Source organism: Chiloscyllium plagiosum, unplaced genomic scaffold, assembly GCF_037043375.1.
Source record: "Chiloscyllium plagiosum isolate Xiang-an unplaced genomic scaffold, Cpla_swu_hap1 HiC_scaffold_6, whole genome shotgun sequence".
In the NCBI taxonomy this organism is placed as follows: domain Eukaryota; kingdom Metazoa; phylum Chordata; class Chondrichthyes; order Orectolobiformes; family Hemiscylliidae; genus Chiloscyllium; species Chiloscyllium plagiosum.
The window spans coordinates 108,250,883-108,270,861 of record NW_028270144.1 but is presented as its reverse complement, the minus strand read 5'-3'; the positions used below and the strand labels follow the sequence as shown (position 1 = coordinate 108,270,861).

General features: G+C 41.4%; 1 protein-coding gene across 6 annotated transcripts in view; it reads right to left on the bottom strand.

Annotated features, from left to right (window-relative positions):
• Positions 1-5,077: 5,077 nt before the first annotated feature.
• The window catches only part of LOC122550866 (testis-specific gene 10 protein-like), a 139,978-nt gene continuing 125,076 nt past the window's right edge, over positions 5,078-19,979 (bottom strand). For 5 of the 6 annotated variants that reach the window (XM_043692221.2, XM_087988336.1, XM_043692219.2 and 2 more), the window contains 3 exons: positions 12,273-12,377; positions 9,237-9,383; positions 5,078-5,471 (listed from right to left, as the gene is read on the bottom strand). In XM_043692221.2, the coding sequence (XP_043548156.1) occupies positions 5,447-5,471; positions 9,237-9,383; positions 12,273-12,377 (277 nt within the window). In that variant the 3' untranslated portion in view covers positions 5,078-5,446. The remainder of the gene's footprint in view (positions 5,472-9,236; positions 9,384-12,272; positions 12,378-19,979) is intronic. The other variant, XM_087988335.1, reaches the window with a different exon arrangement.

The following is a 19,979-nucleotide window of genomic DNA, read 5'->3' as shown; positions in this document are numbered from 1 at the left end:
GCAGGGTATTCTGATGGAAGTAGGCACCCTTGTCAGTCCGACTGAGCTTGGGAAACACCACTCGACTAAAGGCAATTGCACAGCCTCATGCAGACATATACTGAACAGAGGGGCTCTAGGTGTACAGCAAAAACCCAAAACAAAGCCAACCATGGGCAACCGGTTAAAGCTTTCTTCAGGATCCGGGCCAGCAAGCCATTGTCATTACTGCCAGTGTGCAGAGCTGAGACAGGAAAACAGTCCCATACTAGACCTAAATTGAGCAATAGAACTCATAGGCCAGTATCCAGCAGAGTGCACATCCTGTAAAGTCCATCTACATCTGGTTTGGAACAGTTAAATTGCTTAGTAACATCCAAATCAGAAACAACCAAAATAAACATCTGGTTAAATAGCCACCCAGTTCTAATGGAGGTTAATATCAGTGCAGTTCAGTGATCGCAGAAGCAGTCTTTAATAAAATTCACTCTGGACTCAAACCCTTAAGTTTGCACAAGACATTAGCTAGACTGAGAACCCATACCAGGGAATATTTACAGATTAAGAGTAAAAATTCAGTTCTAGTCTCTTATGAGAAGCAATAAAAACAGAAGTTGCTGGAAAAACTGAGAAAGCGTCACCCGAAATGTTAACTCTGATTTCTCTCCACAGATGCTGCTGGACTGTCTTGATCACAGGGTACACCTAAGAGGTTCTTTGTGAATTTGGTCAAATGTAGTTAAGAGAAGACTCAACAGCCATTTGCTTAAATATGAACATTTATTGAGTAATATCTTTTGCACATTCTCCCCGTGTCTGCGTGGGTTTCCTCCGGGTGCTCCGGCTTCCTCCCACAATCCAAAAATGTGCAGGTTAGGTGAATCATGCTAAATTGCCTGTAGTGTTAGGTGAAGGGGTAAATATAGGGGAATGGGTCTGGGTGGGTTGCACTTCGCCGGGTCGGTGTGGACTTGTTGGGCCGAAGGGCCTGTTTCCACACTGTAAGTAATCTAATCTAATCTAATCTAATCTAATATTAAGAGATGGAAAAGCAAGAAAACATAAAAGACTGAACTATAAACATTTATTAGGTAATAAACGAAGATGAAAAAGGAAGGAAAAGAAAGCAATGAGCCTCATGCCCTCCTGCACGCTGGGGACCCTTTGATCAACGGCTGATCTGGAGGCTTGGTTTTGTTCCTGGCACCGTTTGTGATCCTGGTCCGAGATAAAATTTGATGACTTGGAACGAAACTCTCTCTCTCTCTTATTCAGTGTGACGAACAGCCAGTACAGAAAAGCAACTTTTATTATGCCACCTTGGCACAAACAGGAATGTTCACAGGACTCACTCAAGGTCACGCAGCTGTCAAATATCATCAACAATTTTAGCCCTTCAGGCCCATCCTATACACAGATCTGCTGAGCTTTTCCAGCAATTTCTGTTTCAGTTTCTGATTTCCAGCATCCACAGTTTGTTTGATTTTTATGAGAAGCAGCTGGTTCAGTTACCCCTGATTGTAGTAAAAGGCATGGGCCCAAGCTTGATGGGGCAAAATCGGTTGAGAAAGATTCGGCTAGATCAGCTCAGCATTTTAAAATTCACAAATGGGCTGCTTGAGTGAAGTCCTAATTAAATATCTGGAGGTTTTTCAGGAAGTTCTAGGGACTATCAAAGAAGTTAAGGCCATCTTGCATGTTGACCAGGAAACAATTCCATGATTCTGCAAGGCCCGCCCAGTGCCATTTGCCTTATGGGAAAAAGTAGAGGGAGAAATCAGAAGGCTGTAAAGTGAAGGAATCATCAAACCAGTCCAAATTGCGGAATGGGGCAGCGCCGGTTGAACTGGTTGGAGCTGATATGCTTTCGTGGGGATTTTAAACAGCTTTTTGCAGCTGGATAAATATCCAATCCCTTGCGTAGAGAATTTGTGCGCAAAGCTGGCAGGGCAGGAGGGAGGGATGCTGTCCTTCACAAGGCTGGACATCAGCCATGCACGCTTGCAATTGCAGTTAAATGAGGATTTTCAGAAGCATACTGCACGTAATATCCATAAGGGTTTGTACCAATATATGAGACTGCCATTTGGAGTATTGTGAGCCTGTGCAATTTTTCAGTGGACAATGGAGAACATTTTACAAGGTCTATCCTCGGTCGCCATTTATTTAGATGATGTGCGAATAATAGGGAAGACCGATAAGGAACACTTAGAGAAGTTTGACAAGGTCCTTAGATGTTTCTCCCAGGCAGGTTTATGCGTTGGAAGGGAAAAATGTATAGTTCAGGCACTCTGATGACCTACTTGGGCTACAGAGAAGACAAGACCAGGTTACATCTGTTGGAAGATAAAGTCAAGGTGCCCCCGCTCCTGTCTCTACTGGAGTTCAGGTCTTCCTTTGGGCCAGTGAACTATTTAGGAAAGTTGATATACAACCTGACCTCCATCCTGGCACCTTTGCATCAACTCTTTAAAAAAAGTCAGCCCTGGAAATGGTCGCATAGCCAAGCCATAGTTTTCAGTGAAGTGAAGAAACAGGTTTCATCCTGAAAGGTGTTGGCACACTATGATCCCAAGTGAGATCTAGTATTGACATTCGATATCTCCCCGTGTGAAATCGGAATAGTTTTAGCTCATAGTTGGCCCAATGGAGAGGAATGGCTAATAGTCTATCTGTCCAGGACTTTGGCTAATGCTAACGTAAATATGCCCAGATAGAGAAGTAAGGTTTAGCAGTAATGTTTGGAGTCAGGAAGTTCCACAAATATCTTTATGGATGTAAATTTCTAATAACAACAGACCACAAACCCCTGCTAGGTCTACTTAAAGAGGAAAAATAGTGTTTCCCAAAGCTTCAGGTCAATGAGAGTAGTGGGCTCTAACACTAAGTGTGTATAATCACAAATTGGAATACTGTCCAGGAAGCCAAGTAGCAAATGCAGATGCATTGAGCTGCCTCCCACTGGCAGATACACTACTGGTGGTACTGCCACTGGAAGAGTCCATAATGGTTTTATATTTTCTGGACACAATTCCACTCACAGCTGATAATATCAGACTTTGGATGCAGAAAGATTCGGTCCAGGCAAAACCGAAACAGCTGGTGGTGATGGGAGGCAATAAAAGGGCCATCACAACCAGAATTGAAACCTTTTTGGACTCAGAGAGACAAGATCACAGTTGAGGATGGCATATTACTATGGGGAGCAAGAGTGATTGCTTTGAGCAAAGATTGCAACCAGATACTGGCTGAACTCCACCATGGTCATCCAACGGTTCCCAAAATGAGGAAGGCAAGAAGTTACGTCTGGTGGCCAGGATTGGCAGACATAGCTGTGTTTGTGGGACAGTGCCCAGAATGCCAACAAATTACTGCCTGCAGCTTTCCCACATTCGTGGGAATGGTCAGGTCAACCTTGGACTAGGTTACACATTGACTGTGCTGGCCCTTTCATGGGCTCAATGTTTTTAGTCATTGTGGATGCCCAGTCAAAGTGCTGGATGTGCATACAATTCATTCATCAAACATGGGGATGACGAAAGTAAGACTGCACACGTGTTAGCAATACATGGACTCCAAGAAGTGTTGGTCACAGATAATGGGCCATCATTTACTGGCAGCAAATCTGAGTGGAGTTGAAATGCCCATCAGCCATGATTGAATGGCGGAGTGGACTTGATGGGCCGAATGGCCTTACTTCTGCTCCTATGTCTTATGGTCTTATGGTATTTTCTACAGTTGAATGGTGTTCGTCCACCATCTATCATCCAATGGTCTGGCAGAAAGCAGTCCAAACTTTGAAGGAAGGCTTAAAGATACAATCTAGAGCTTCACTGGATACCAAACTGTCCTGGTTCCTATTTGATTATAGCACCATCTCTCATGCAACTACAGAGATAGCTCCAGCAGAGTTCCTAAAAGGGGAGAACCAGGTTGAATCTATTCTTCTCGGACCTGTGGGGGAGTGTGAAATGGTGTCAGGAACACCAATGCAAGACGCAAGACTTTGTAAAGTGAGAGAAACAGTTTTCTCCTGGGGACAAAGTTTGGTGCGGGAACAATGGGAATGATACTGCATAGGTAAGAGATATGGTTGGTGTGAGGTCAGGTCCAGTGATGTATAAAGTTCGGGTAGGTTGTATGATGGTCTGAGTAAGCATAAAGAGTAAGCTGAGTAAGCAGCAGTGTATACCATGTACAAGGTACACCACAGTAACTCACCTAGGTCCTTCGACAGAATCTTTCAAACACATTACCTCCACCACCTAGAAGGACAAGGGCAGTAAATTCATGGGAACACCATCTCCCGGAAGTACTTCTTCAAGCCTCCACCATGTTGTCCTGGAAATAAATGCTATTCCTTCACTGTACTGGGTCAAGAGACAGGCTGCTCCTACATCCTATGAATTTCAGCAGTTCAAGGTGGCACCATCACCTTCTTGAGGGCAATAAATTCAAGCCTACCCAGTGATGCTCACATCCCATGAATGATTTCCACTCCTCAATCCTGCCATTCCAGGGGTCTCAGAATAGCAATTCCAATTTTGCTGCTGGTACACGCAGACTCATTTAATCTGGTCTTTTACACAGCCAGCACTAACCAACACTTTCATCTGGTTAACTTGAGCTACATTCAAAATAGTTTAATATTAGCATTAAAAAAGTAATGTATGAGCATTGAGTTTTCTTGGGACAACATGACAGTTTTATAATCTATTCTGGAATGTGTCAGTGTTGGATTTTGCACTTGGATGTTTGTGCACTCTGCAGCCTAAATAGAGAATAATCTATTCATAGATTATAAAACTTGGCCCCAAAAAACCTTAACAGTTACTTAACAAGTAGACATAGTGAAGAATGTAACAATTATGAATCTCACAAGGGATTTAGCTTTGGAATCTACATCTTGAAAAAAAAACTTGTGCATATTAAATGATTGATTGCATTCCAGGATAGACTTCAGGCATAATATGTGTTGATATATTTCAATGTTTAAATGATTGTGACATTTCGGAAATTAGTTTAGAAGGTGTAATTATTTTTCTTCTTGCTTAATTTGTAACAGTGGTCATAGAAAACACTGTACAAGTGGTTTGACTTCCAATGGATTTATTGGCAACATTTAATTGCATGTGTTCAAGTTCAATTAATGATACTGGCTTAAAACATTAAGCTACAGTGCATGACATAGAAATGTTGATAGATTCTGTGACAATGAATGAAATGCTAATTAAAAGTTGCGTCTCTTTGCACTTTTTTAAATTCCCAAGCAGGTAAAGCAAAAGATGTAGGCAAAGTATACTTCTCTGGCATATAAGATGAAAGTATTGGTACATCATTAATGCGTTCAACAAAAAAAATTGATAAAACAGAATTCACTTGTTTTGAAATGGAGGATCTTCCTTTTGAGAGTCTGAAAGATTCATGGTCCTTTTACAATTGATTGTGGAGATAAACCGTCACAAAGTCAAAATTCCTTTAAAGATGATGCCCTGGATGGGAACAAAAATAAATCCAATTTGAAGTAACTCAGGAGATGTTGTTTTCTCTTTTTAACCTTTGTGTGTCTGTGAATGCTCCACCTAACAGGGTGACTTGGCAGATTGAAACAGCCAGCTTTGATTTTGATTCTTCAGATTCAACATTAGCAATTAGCTCTACATTATGAAGGATAGGATTGGGCACTGCAGGACTGGGTAATGAGAAGACAAGCAGGTTATTAAAGTCAAGGTCAATCCAAAGACTTCTGCCCATTCATTTAGTAAACTACAGAGGCAAAAACAATCCAAGCTTAGGGATCTATTGAGCTAAATCAACCTAAATGTCTGGAGGGCTCAAAATTTCCACAGGTGTTGCAGTCCATTTTTATAAATTCAATTTTTACTGTGTGTATTCCTATTCAGTGCAATATCAATTTTCTGTTATTGCTAAGAGCTTGTAGCACTGCTCAATGATCCATGCAGCCTGGAATAAACAAATCAAATAGTAGTGTAATAGTGGTTCAAAACAATTAGTAATTGATCAGGTTTGTTTCAGATAGCCATTAGTTCAGCACAGTAATGGCAAAAAAAAATTGGCAAATTATATTCTGCACTTTTGAGTATAATTTAAAACAATTTCAACGTGTATATTAGGAAATGAGAAAGTTTGTGCATCTGGCAATCAGGTAACCAGTACTGGCTGGAAAAATAAAATATTAAATTGAAACATATTTGGTGACATGTGAATACACATCACACACAGTTAAATTTGTTTTGGGTTTCATCCCCCATGTTCAAGACTATTCCAACCATGACTGTGATGGGCACCACCATCGCTAGCCTACTTGTTTATTGATAACTAAAGACATTTTTAATCTTGTTAAGCTTTACTATATTATAGGAATTAAACCCAGGTTACTCCCCTGTGCATTTTCCAACCTCCCATTTAGTTGACATGATGTATTGATGACAGACAACATGAATTTGGAAAAAAGAATGCAGAAATATAGAAACTTGCAGTACAGAAAGGGGCCATTCAGTCCTTGGCACCTGTGCTGGCTCTTATGAAAGAGCAGTTATGTTTTGTTCTACAAGCCTGGTTTTGGTCTGTACCCTTGTAAATTTTTCATTCACAAAGCTCCTGGTCAATTCCCCTTAAACTTTAGTTATGGAATCATTTACCATCATTTATGGAGGTAAAAGTTTCCAGATCCTGACAATTCTGGTCTGAAACAGTTCTCCAAATATCCTCCCCAGATATCCATTAATGATATTGGATTCAATACCATTCGTTCTTGACTAATGTACCATAAGAAACATCGGTCGTGATAGTTTTTTTTCCCCCCAACCTACTCTGTCAGTTTGGAAGCCTCTATTAGATAATCTCTCAATTTACTCAACTCCAAGGAGAACAGTCCCTGCTTTTCTAGCTCCTATTACAAATCCATAGACTTCCACAATTACCTTGACTACACATCATCACCCTCAGCTGCCTGTAAGGATTCCACTCCATTCTCCCACTTCTCAATCTCTGTGCAGCAGTTCTGATCATGCCACCTTCCAAAGGGTTGCCTCAGAAATGTCCACCTTTTTCCTCAACCGCAGTCTCCCCACCATTGTGGTTGACAGGCCCGCTGCCGTGTCCAACCCAACACTCACACTTGCTGCCCTGAGTTGTCCCTTTCTCTCTAACAGTGATAGGGTCCCTGTGGTCCTCACCTCCCTCCCATTGGCTGCCGTATTCAAAGGATTGTAAACCACCATTTCCGTCACCTCCAGCTGGATGCAACAATTAGACACATATTCTCCTCCCTTCCCTTGTCAACATTCTGCAGGGACTGGTCCCTCTGAGACACCCTGGTCCACTCCTCCTCTACTCCCAACACCTCCTCACAGCCCCATATCAACTACCCATGCAATCACATTTGGTGCAATACTTAACCGCCTCCTTCCTCCCTAAGGCCCCAGACATGCCTTCCAGGTGAAGCAGAAATTTACCTGTACCTCAATCTAGTCTAGTGTATTTATTGATCACAATGTGCTCTCCTTTACAGTGGGGAAACAAAATGCGACTGTGTAACTGTTTTGGCAAATACCTACATTCTGTCCACAAAAATCATCTCAAGCTTCCAGTTGTCTGTCACTTCAACACACCACCATGTTTCCCGTGGCAACATTTCAGACCTGTTGCAGTGCTCCAGTAAAGCTCAACACAAGCTGGAGAAACAACACCTCATTTTCTGCCCAGATATCTTACAGCCTTCAGGATTCAACATCGAGTTTTACAATTTCAGAACGTGAACATCTTCCATGTTTGTTACATATCCCCACACCTCCAGGTCCTGTTTGCTATTGGTTGCTGCTAGCACAGCTAACCCATTTCCAACCATTTACACTTCTCACCCAACATTTCTCTCTCACCTATTCACAAGCAATCTGTTCGTTTGCCTAACGCTTTTCTCTCTCCTTCTGGGCACCTTCTCCATATACCCTAGTCACTCCTGTTCCCCCATCCCATCATCAGCATAAGTACCACCCTTTCTCAGTGCTGATGAAGGATCACTGTACATGAAATGTTATCTGTTTTTCTTTCAACAGATGCTGTCAAACTTGCTGGGTTTCTCGAGCAATTGTTTAGTTCAGATTTCCAGCATCTATAGTTTTATTTGTTCGCCTGCTTTCCAGCCTCTCTTTAGAACTGAGATTGCTCAGTCCTGGCAACATCTGGCTAAGCATCTTCTTATCATTTTAAAAATCTTTACATCTTTCCTAGAATTGTCAACATACAGACAGAGGTCTAACCAAAGCTTTAGAAAATTCTAACATGATCTAATATATTCTACTCCTCTATTTATACACTTATAATATGATTAAAGATTTCAATGAAGTATCTAGAAGAATTAAGTTGATCATCAGAATATGTTAAGAAAACGCATTTTTGAAAGCTGTTGACTATCACTTCATTTAGCTAAACTATTCCAAGTTTCTTACTAGGTTCCAAATAGTGTGCACTGTTTATACGCTTTTTTAAAACCACATTGTTAAGCTGCTGTACTGTACACACACCACCCTCTGCATTAAAACAGTGCCCCTTAGGTCCCTTTTAAACCTTTCTCCTCTCACCTTAAAAGGTATGCTCTTTAGTTTTGGTCTCCCCCACTTCTGGGAAATGACTTGTCTATTTCCCTATCCACACACCCCATGTTTTATAAATCCCTATATGGTCATCCATCAGCCTCCAATGCTCTAGGGAAACAGCCCCAGTCTATTCAGCCTCTCCTTATAGCTCAAACCCTCCAACCCTGGCAACATCCTTGTAAATCTTTTCTGAACCCTTTCAAGTTTCACAACATCCTTCCTATAGCAGAGAGACCAGAATTGCATGCAGTATTCCAATAGTAGCCTAACCAATGTCCTGTACATCTTACAAAACACTGTGCATTAACAATTGCTACAAGTAGTTAGCTACTAGTAATTAGATAAACTCTGTCTACAATGTGTAAGAAACAAATTTATAAAGTGTGCACTATTTGGAACATGGTAAAAGACTTGGAATAGTTTAGCGAAATGAACTGATAGTCAATTGCTTTCAAAAATGTATTTTCTTAGCATATTCTGATGATCACCTTAATTCTTCTAGATACTTTATTGAAGTCTATAATTATCTGAAAATGAGCAAAGTCGATCAGATGAGAAATATCTTTTGGATTTCTAATTTTTTTTTGTTTGATTAAGCTAACTTTCAAGTGCTATCGATGAATGTATGGGCAAAGATACCTGTTCAGTGATCTGTTTAGGGTACAATCAGGAGAGCGACGGCTTGAACGTTCTGGTGAATGTGAAACTGGACTTAAAGTAGGTTGAGGTGGTGATGTAGTACGGTAAGAGGGGCCGTGTCGCCGAAGCTCCTGCACAGCACATTCTCTGTAAAAGCAAATATGGTGTGCCTTTAATTAGCAAAGGAAGCACATCACCTAATGCTTTAGTTTGCACCATCATTTCTCATTGGATTTATGCCAATAGCAAAGTAAATTCAGCACAAGAATAATTGAATCATATTTAAGTTTATGTTCTCGTTATCAAAGAAATTGGAGGGCACACAGCAATGTTCCATTGTAAAATTACTGAACTGTTCAAGTTAATACAAACACTTTAGAATTTAGCACCCCCAGGAGGTTTTACATAAAATTGCGTGGAATGTACAGAAACAGGTCATTCAACCTAATCAGCTTTTCCTATGTTTATGCTTGTCTCAAGCATTCTTCCAGCCTTCCTCATCTACCTATCAGCATAAAGTTCTCCCTCACTGCAGATATAGAGATTGCCTCCTTTAAGATGTAACCATATTATTCTCTTCAACCATACATATCTGAGAGGTAGAGAGTTTCATATTCTTGCCATTTCGTATAAAGACATTTCTTCTGAATTCCATTTGATTTTTTGGTGACTATCATATATTGTTGGCCTCTAGTTTCACTCTTCCCCATCAGAGGAAAAGCTCAATCTGTGCCTTCATACTCAAAATATTTCTTAATTTTTAAGGCCTATGACGTTCAGCCTCATTATTTTTGTTGACCCAAATTAGCTAATTAAGACAACTAAACAAGCGCTACTCACGAGTGCAACAATGAAAAAAGCGAAGAGTGGGGAAAGAGAGATCAAATCAACATGGAATTGGAGGGGGAAAGATAATGCACTCTAGTCCCTGTGGTGCCCACCTCTGGAAGTCAATTTTATTTTGTAACCAGTTTACACAAACATTAACACAAACAACAATGAAGAAGCACAGCCCACCAGGGGCAATGCAATAATAACAAAAAATTAATGGAGGAGTAGGAAGAGAAGGAGGGGTTTAAATTAAAATCGACTTGAGGGGAATAATGCATCCTAGCCCATAGTGCCCACCTTTGGGAGTCAGTTCTTTTGTGGTTAACATGCAAACAAGTCACCTGCATTACTAAACTACCAATTAACAAGCACCAGAACAGTGCAACAATAACAAAAGAGGAGCGTTGAGAAGGAAGAAGGAGACTAAATTAAAATGGAGTTGAGTAGGGCAGGAAGCCAGTTCTTTTGCTTTATTTTGAAAAACCGACAACTAAGACACTTGAATATTAATCTAATAACTTATGGACCAGACCAAGCCCCCTCAAAATATATGAAGAAGATAGCCTAGATTTTAACTTTGTCCTGTTTTAAAGGCAAATGCCAGGTGTTGCATCCCAGATGCAATCCAATGGTCAAACTACCAGTCTTGAAGCAAAATACACTTTGTTCATACACTATATTAAAATTTAACAAAATGAAGAAGAAATTGGAATAACAACTCTACTGGAAAACATAACAAAATAGCTGATTATTTAACTACTAAACAGTAACTGTTCCAATATAGTAACATTCCATAAACACACCTTTGACAAAAGCAAATTTAGTAAAATAGATTGTCTCACGTGCAATCCTCCAATCCAGGAGGGAAAAAACATCGAGGCAAAATTCAGAGAGTGAGTAGCAGGCAGGGATGTACTGCAGCTTCCAAACCCAGCTTCATGACCCCGGCAACTGCTGTGAAATTAAAAATCCTGGCTCTGTGGGTGCTTGACCCCACCCATTCAGGCTGCTCCTATTGTTCTGAATTTAGAAACAAACCCCAAGACCTAACAAGCTGTTTACTTTATGAGTTTTGAAACAGAATGCTCATCACCTTAGATTAGACTAGATTACTTACAGTGTGGAAACAGGCCCTTCGGCCCAACAAGGCCACACCGACCTGCCGAAGTGCAACCCACCCAGACCCATTCCCCTACATTTACCCCTTCACCTAACACTATGGGCAATTTAGCATGGCCAATTCACCTAACCTACACATCTTTGGACTGTGGGAGGAAACCGGAGCACCCGGAGGAAACCCACGCAGACACGGGGAGAACGTGCAAACTCCACACAGTCAGTCGCCTGAGGCGGGAATTGAACCCGGGTCTCTGGCGCTGTGAGGCAGCAGTGCTAACCACTGTGCCACCTCTGCATCAATCTTTCTTCATAAAAAAAATCCAGAATCAAACACACTGTTTAAAGCCATAGTATTGTCAAATAACAAACACTACTCAGCAGGGGCAGTTAGAATCCAGCTCTTTTTAAAAAATTACCACAAAATCATCTCTATGACCACTTAAACAATTAAATTACAAGCACTACTAACCAGAGGCAACGGGAAACCAATCAACCTGTTCAGAGATGACATTATAAACCTCTGGAGCAGGTGGGGCTTGAACCTGGGCATTGTGTCAGAGATGGGACACTATATCAGAGCCACTACCACTCCACCATAAGATCTTTCAAAGGGAAACCAAATCACCCACATGCCCAGTTAAAACCATGTTACAAGCATTGCCTACAAGGGCACTGCAACAACAAAGAAAAAGGGAAGGCGGGATCTAAATTAAAATCAGGTATAGGTGTGGAAGCCTGATAGTGAGCATCACCTGATCCCAATTCTGAAGCTGTGCAGGTTTACCCATAATAGGACCTACATTTCCAACATTGGCAAAAGTCAGGAGTTTGGTATGTGCTGTTGAAGGAGCCTCAGTGAGTTGCTGCAGTGTGCTTTATAAATATGTTTGCCTGCTGCTATGCACCTGTCTGTTTAAAAATAGTCGTTGGGTTTCCTATTTGTTTGAAACTACAGCTTCTATAATCTGATCGATACGAACAATGTAACATTGTTTCATTTTGGACAAGTAATTACAAAATCAATATTAAAAATGAGGTTAAAAAACCATTGTACATGTGCAAAATAAAACCATAACATGCACTTGCCTTTCAAATCGCTCAGTGCCTAACTGACGCTTTGCCATATCTAGCTCTGTTTCAAGCATTGCTGCCTTGCTCCTCAGCTGAGAAATTTCACGGGCTTGAGATGCCCTGTCAAACACAAAAATACATATTAAGCCATCGGTACGATATGCAGAAGCAAGGATGATAAATCTGGAGTTCTTAACTAATCGCTGTCAAAAATATTCACTAAAGCAGTAACAATATTCGGGATTTTAAAAAATACTCAAAAAGAAACACGAAATGAGTAATCCATTTGTGAGCCAGCTAGTTTCTTCTTGCTGTGTAACATCAATAATACATTTTTGGCAGCTGTGTTACTGGAAAACACATTTAAATATCAGGTTTTGTCTAATTATTAATGAACAATTGATGCATATCCATATGGTCAAACTATTACATCACTACAATTTCAAAATAAAGTAGTAGATTTGTACGTAAGTAAGATACAGTGAGAGGCTCTACAAATCAAAGCTACCCATCATTAGGGGCTACCACAATGATGTTAAAGTATTTGCTGATGCCTTGCTTTTGAGTCTGGAATGCCAAGTAGAATTATAATGGCTCAAAAAACATACCGCTGATAGTACCACAGACCCAGTGGAATGTCTCAAGAAAACTTGGCCCCATCTATATACGGAAAGGAAAAGGGAAAGGGAAAGGGAAAGGCAATTATGATGAGATTAGGCAAGATTTAGGATGCATATAGGATGGGGAAGGAAACTACAGGGGATGGACACTCTTGAAATGTGGAGCTTATTCAAGGAACAGCTACTGCGGGTTCTTGATAAGTATGCACCTATCAGACAGGAGATAGTTGTTGAGAGAGGTTTACTAAAGAAGTTGAAGCTCTTGTCAAGAGGAAAAGGAAAGCTTATGTGAGGATGAGGCATGATGGCTCAGTTAGGGGGCTTGAGAGTTACAAGTTAGTCAGGAAAGATCTAAAGAGAGGGCTAAGAGCCAGGAGGGGACATGAGAAGTTGTTGGTGGAAAGGATCAAGGAAAATCTAAAATCACACATGGCAATGGGTCTGGGTGGGTTGCGCTTTGGCGGGTCAGTGTGGACTTGTTGGGCTGAAGGGCCTGTTTCTACACCGTAAGTAACCTAATCTAATCTAAAAGCCTAAAGCCTTCTATAGGTATATCAGGTATAAAAGAATGGCTAGAGTTAGATTAGGGCCAATCAAAGGCCCAAAGTGAAAAGTGTGGAATCTGAGGATAAAGGGCAAGTGCTTAATGAATATTTTTTTGTCAGTATTCACGTTGGAAAAGGGCAATGTTAGTGAGAATACGGAGATACAGGCTACAAGATTAGGTGGGATTGAGGTTGACGAGGAGGTTTTATCAATTTTGGAAGATCTGAAAATAGATAAGACCCCAGGGGCAGGCGGGATTTATCCTCAGATTCTCTGGGAAGCCAGATATGAGATTGCAGAGCCTTTTGCTTTGATCTTTATATCATTGTCGACAGGAGTAGTGCCAGAAGACTGGAGGATGGCAAATGTTGTTCCCTTGTTTAAGAAGGGGAGTCAAGACAACCCTGGCAACTATAGGCCAGTAAGCCTTACTTCGGTTGTGGGTAAGACGTTGGAAACTGTTATAAGAGATAGGATTTATGATCATCCGGAAAGGAATAATTTGATTAGGGATAGTCAATACGGTTTAGTGAAGGGTATTGAATTCTTTGAGAAGGTGACAAAACAGGTGGATGAAGGTAAGGTGGTTGATGTGGTGTATATGGACTTCAGTAAGGTGTTTGATAAAGTTCCACATGGTAGGCTATTGTACAAGATAAGGAATTTCAGGATTGAAGCTGATTTAGCAGTTTGAATCAGAAATTGGCTAGCTGAAAGAAGACAGAGGGTGGTGGTTGATGGGAAATATTCATCGTGGAGCTCAGTTACCAGTGGTGTGCTGCAAGGAGCTGTTTTGAGGCCACTGCTATTTGTCGTTTTTATAAATGATCTGGAGGTGGGGTTGAAGGATGGGTGTTAGCAAATTTGCGGATGATACTAAGGTAGGCAGAGTTGTGGATAGTGCCAAAGAATGTTGTGGATTACAGGGCGATATAGATAAGATGCAGGGCTGGGCTGAGAAGTGGAAAATGGAGTTTAATGCAGAAAGGTGTGGGGCAGTTCATTTGGAAGTAGTAACAAGTATGCAGAGTACTGGGCTAATGGTAAAATTCTTGGCAGTTTGGATGAACAGAGAGATCTCGGTGTCCAGGTGCATAAAGCCCTGAAAGTTGCCACCCAGGTTGATAGGGTTGTTAAGAAGGCAGATGGTGTGTTGGTGTTTATTGGTAGGGGAAATTGAGTTTCGGAGCCACGAGGTCATACTTCAGCTGTACAAGAAACTGGTAAAGCTGCATCTGGAGTTTTGCGTGCAGTTCTGGTCATTGCATTATCGGAAGGATGTGGAAACTCTGGAAAGGGTTCAGAGGAGATTTACTAGGATGTTGCCTGGTATGGAAGAAAGATCTTATGAGTAAAGACTGAGTCAACTGAGGCTGTTTTCGTTGGAGAGTAGCAAGTTGAGAGGTGACTTAATGGTGATGTATAAGATAATCAGAGGGTTAGACAGGGTGGACTGTGAGAGCCTTTTTCCTCGGATGGCGAAGGCTAACACGAAGGGACATAGCTTTAAATTGAGGGGTGATACATTTAGGACAGATATCAGGGTTAGTTTCTTCACTCAGAGAGTAGTAGGGGTGTGCACTTGCCGACGTTAAGGACATATGGATAATAATGGAACAGTGAAGGTTAGATGGGCATCAGATTAATTTCACAGGTTGGTGCAACATCGAAGGCCGAAGGGCCTGTACTGTGCTCTAACATTCTATGTTCTATATAGGTTAGAGAAGTTAAGCTACTTTGATTACATCTTCATCATTCAGAATCATGGTGCCCCTGTTAAATAAAACTAACAACCTTTGCTTGTGGCTTTCTCTTCGCCTTGAGCATTAACCTCTGTAGTGCTTCAGCAGAATTCTGATTTTTAAAAAATAAATAAACCACCTCCACAAGTGAGAGGATTAATGAAAAATATTTGTGATCTGAAAATTACTTTTAGCACTTAACTTCAACAGTGACATCTTTCTCTCATCGTATGGTGCTATGCAAAACCCACCAATTATGCTCACTATCTGGCCTTCGATGAACTTCCTCTGATTTGCAGAGCATAAAGGCAGTCCAATGGGAAACAGTTGGGTGGATGAAAATCAACAAATCACCAAGGTCATCAATCAGTTCCACTAAAAAGTACATTGGGTGTTGATGTCTAAAAGCAGGCAAGACTGAGATCCCTGTGATGAGTTGAGTGACCTACTGCCCAAATTCCAAATGAAGAAGGACACTTGCATGTGAAATTGTACCCAAGCAGAGTTGTAATTTTCATGAGGAAAATGAAACACATTGAAGGGGAAAACTATTTTCTTAATTAGAAGATTACAGTGGTCAAACTCATCTTCGTAAAGGAATAACAAATGTTATGCACTGCACTTAGGAGCACAATAGGGTTGATATAGTTCATCCATAAATGGTTTTGAAATGCAAAAATAAAGTTGAATATGATGTTTTAATGTGGTCAACTACTATGCAGCAATGTAATACAGTATCGAGAAAATTGGAATGCATACTCAGAAATAGGGCTCAATTTGTAACCCATATATTTTCCATTACAAAAAGTAAGAAATTCATCTCTGCAACATTGCCTACCAGCACCCCAGTCTTAGAAAATCTACTTCATTCAAACAGAGTTGTTTGCTTCCTTCATTTGCTTCCTTCAAACAGAGTTGTTATCTCTGGTTTGTTACCTGTACCACATACTAGCGAGGCGAGGAATAGGGAAAGAGAGCCGTTGAACATGTGGCAACAGGGATGGTGCAGGAGGGAGGGATTTGGATACCTGGATAATTGGAGCTCATTCTGGGGTAGGTGGGACCTCTACAAATGGGATGATCTATACATGAACCAGAGGGGTACAAATATCCTGGAGGAAAATTTGCTAGTGCTCTTCAGGAGGGTTTAAACTAATTCAGCAGGGGGATGGGAACTTGAATTGTAGCTCCAGTGTACATGAGGTTAAGGGTAGTGAGGTCATAGATCGGGTTTCAAGGTCGCAAGGGTATACCAGCAGGTGGTTTGGAGTGTGTCTACTTCAACGCCTGGAGCATCTGGAATAACGTGGGTGAACTTGCAGTATGGGTTGGTACCTGGCACTTTGATGTTGAGGCCATTTCGGAGACATGATAGGGCAGAGATAGGAATGATTGTTGCAGGTTCAGGAGTTTAGATGTTTCAGTAAGAACAGGGAAGGTGGCAAAAGAGAGGGAGGTGTGGCAGTGTTGATCAAGGGCAGTATTTTTCTTTATTCATTCAGGGGATGAGGGTGTCACTGACATTGCAGCGTTTATTGCCCATCCCTAATTGCCCAGAGGGCAATTAAGAGTCACCCACAATGCTGTAGGTCTGGAATCACATGTAGGCCAGACAGGTAAGGATGGCAGTTTCCTTCCCTCAAGGACATTAGTGAACCAGATGGGTCTTTCCAAAAATCAGCAATGGATTCAAGGTCATCATTAGTTTCTTAATTCCAGGTAACTTATTGAATTCAAATTCCACCATCTGCCGTGGCAGGATACAGTGGCAGAAAGCACGTTTGATGAAGACTCGTCGACTGAGGAAGTATGGGCCGAGATTAGAAACAGGAAAGGAGAGGTCACCCTTCCATTGTTTTCTATAGGCTTCTGAAAAGTTCCAGAGATGTAGAGGAAATGATTGCAAAGATGATTCTGGATAGGAGCAAAAGTAACAGGGTAGTTGTTATAGGGGACTTTAACTTTCCAAATATTGACTGCAAATGCTATAGTTCAAGTACTTTAGATGGGTCAGTTTTAGTCCAATATGTGCAGGAGGGTTTCCTGACACAGGATGTAGATAGGCCAACAAGAGGCGAGGCAACATTGGATTTGGTACTGGGTAATGAACCAGGCCAGGTGTTAGATTTGGAGATAGGTGAGCACTTTGGTGCTAGTGACCACAATTCGGTTATGTTTACTTTAGCAATGGAAAGGGATTGGTGTATTCCTCCGCAGGGCAAGAGTTATAGCTGGGGGAAAGGCAATTATGATGCAACAAGCATAAGAGGTACAGTTAGTAAGTTTGCAGATCACACCAAAATTGGAGGCGTTGTGGACAGCGAAGAAGGTTACCTCAGATTACAACAGGATCTTGATCAGATAGGTTAATGGGCTGAGAAATGGCAGATGGAGTTTAATTCAGATAAATGTGAGGTGCTGCATTTTGGGAAAGCAAATCTTAGCAGGATTTATACACTTAATGGCAAGGTCCTGGGGTAATTGCTGAACAAAGAGACCTTGAAGTGCAGGTTCATAGCTCCTTGAAAGTGGATATCCTTGCAGGTAGATAGGATACTGAAGAAGGTGTTTGGTATGCTTTCCTTTATCAGTCAAAGTATTGAGCACAGGAGTTGGGAGGTCATGCTGCAGCTGTACAGGACATTGGTTAGACTACTGTTGGAATATTGCATGCAATTCTAGTCTCCTTCCTATTGGAAAGATGTTGTGAAACTTGAAAAGGTTCAGAAAAGATTTACAAGGATATTGCTAGGGTTGGAGGACTTGAGCTATAGGGAGAGGCTGAACAGGCTGGGGCTGTTTTCCCTGGAACGTCAGAGGCTGAGGGGTGACCTTATAGAGGTTTACAAAGTTATGAGGGGCAAGTATGGGATAAATAGACAAGGTGTTTTCCCTGGGGTGGGGTAGTCCAGAACTAGAGGGCATAGGTGTAGGGTGAGAGGGGAAAGATATAAAAGAGGCCTAAGGAGCAACCTTTACATGCAGAGGGTGGTACAGGTATGGAATGAGCTACCAGAGGAAGTGGTGGAGGCTGGTACAATTGCAACATTTAAAAGGCATTTGGATGGGTTTATGAATAGGAAAGGATTTGGAGGGATATGGGCCGGGTGCTGGCAAGTGGGACTAGATTGGGTTGGGATATCTGGTCGGCACGGACGGGTTGGACTGAAGGGTCTGTTTCTATGCTGTACATTTCTATGACTCTATGACTCTATTTAGAATGCATAGGATGGGGAAGGAAACTGCAGGGGATGGGCGCAATTGAAATATGCAGCTTGTTCAAGGAACAGCTACTATATGTCCCTGATAACTATGTACCTGTCAGGCAGGGAGGAAGTGGTCGAGCGAGGGAACCGTGGTTTACTAACAAAGGTGAATCTCTTGTCAAGATGAAGAAGGAGGCTTATGTAAAGATGAGACGTGAAGACTCAGTTAGGGCACTTGAGAATTACAAGTTAGCCAGGAAGGACCTAGAGAGAGAGCTAAGAGGAGCCAGGAGGGGACATGAGAAGACTTTGGCAGATAGAATCAAGGAAAACCCTAAAGCTTTCTATAGGTCTGACAGGAATAAAAGAACGACTAGAGTAAGATTACTGCCTGTCAAAGACAGTAGTGGGATGTTGTGCATGGAGTCCAAAGAGATAGGAGAGGCACAAATTGAATATTTTTCATCAGTATTCACACAGAAAAAAGACAATGTTGTCACGAAGAATACTGAGAAACAGGCTATTAAACTAAACAGGATTGAGGTTCATAAGGAGATGGGGTTAGGAAATCTGGAAAGTGTTGAAAATAGATAAGCCCCCTGGGTTGGATGGGATTTATCCTAGGATTCACTGGAAAGCTAGGGAGGAGATTGCAGAGCCTTTGGCTTTGATCTTTTTGTTGTCATTGTCTTCAGGAATAATGGAGGATAGCAAATGTTGTCCCCTTGTTCAAGAAGGGGAGTAGAGACAACCATGGTAATTATGGGCCAGTGAGCCTTACTTCGGTTGTGGGTAAAGTGTTAGAACAGATTATAAGAGATATGAATAATTTGAGTAAGGATAATCAACACGGTTTTGTGAAGGGTAGGTTGTGCCTCACAAATGTTATTGAATTCTTTGAGAAGGTGACCAAAAGATGGTTATGTGATGTATATGGATTTCAGTAAAGCATTTGATAAGGTTCCCCACGGTAGGCTATTGCAGAAAATATGGAGTCATGGGATTGACAGTGATTTAGCAGTTTGGATCAGAAATTGGCTAGCTAAAGACGACAGAGGGTGGTGGTTGATGGGAAATGTTCATTCTGGAGTTCAGTTACTAGTGGTGTACTGCAAGGATCTGTTTTGGGGTCACTGCTGTTTGTCATTTTCATAAATGACCTGAATGAGAACGTAGAAGAATGGGTTAGTAAGTTTGCGGATGACACTAAGGTCGGTGGAGTTGTGGACAGTGCCGAAGGATGTTGCAAGTTACAGAGAGACATAGATAAGCTGCAGGAGAAGTGGCAAATGGAGTTTATTGTGGAAAAGTGTGAGGTGATTCACTTTGGAAGAAGTAACAGGAATACAGAGTACTGCGTTAATGATAAGATGCTTGGTAATGTGGATGAGCAGAAATCTCTCAGTGTCCCTATGTACATAGATCCCTGAAAGTTAACACCCAAGTTGATAGGATTGTTAAGCAGTCATACGGTATGTTAGCTTTTATTGGTAGAGGGAGTGAGTTTCGGAACCATGAGGTCATGTTGCAGCTGTACAAAACTCAGGTGTGGCCGCTCACTTGGAGTATTGCATAAAATTCTGGTCGCCGCATTACAGGAAGGATGTG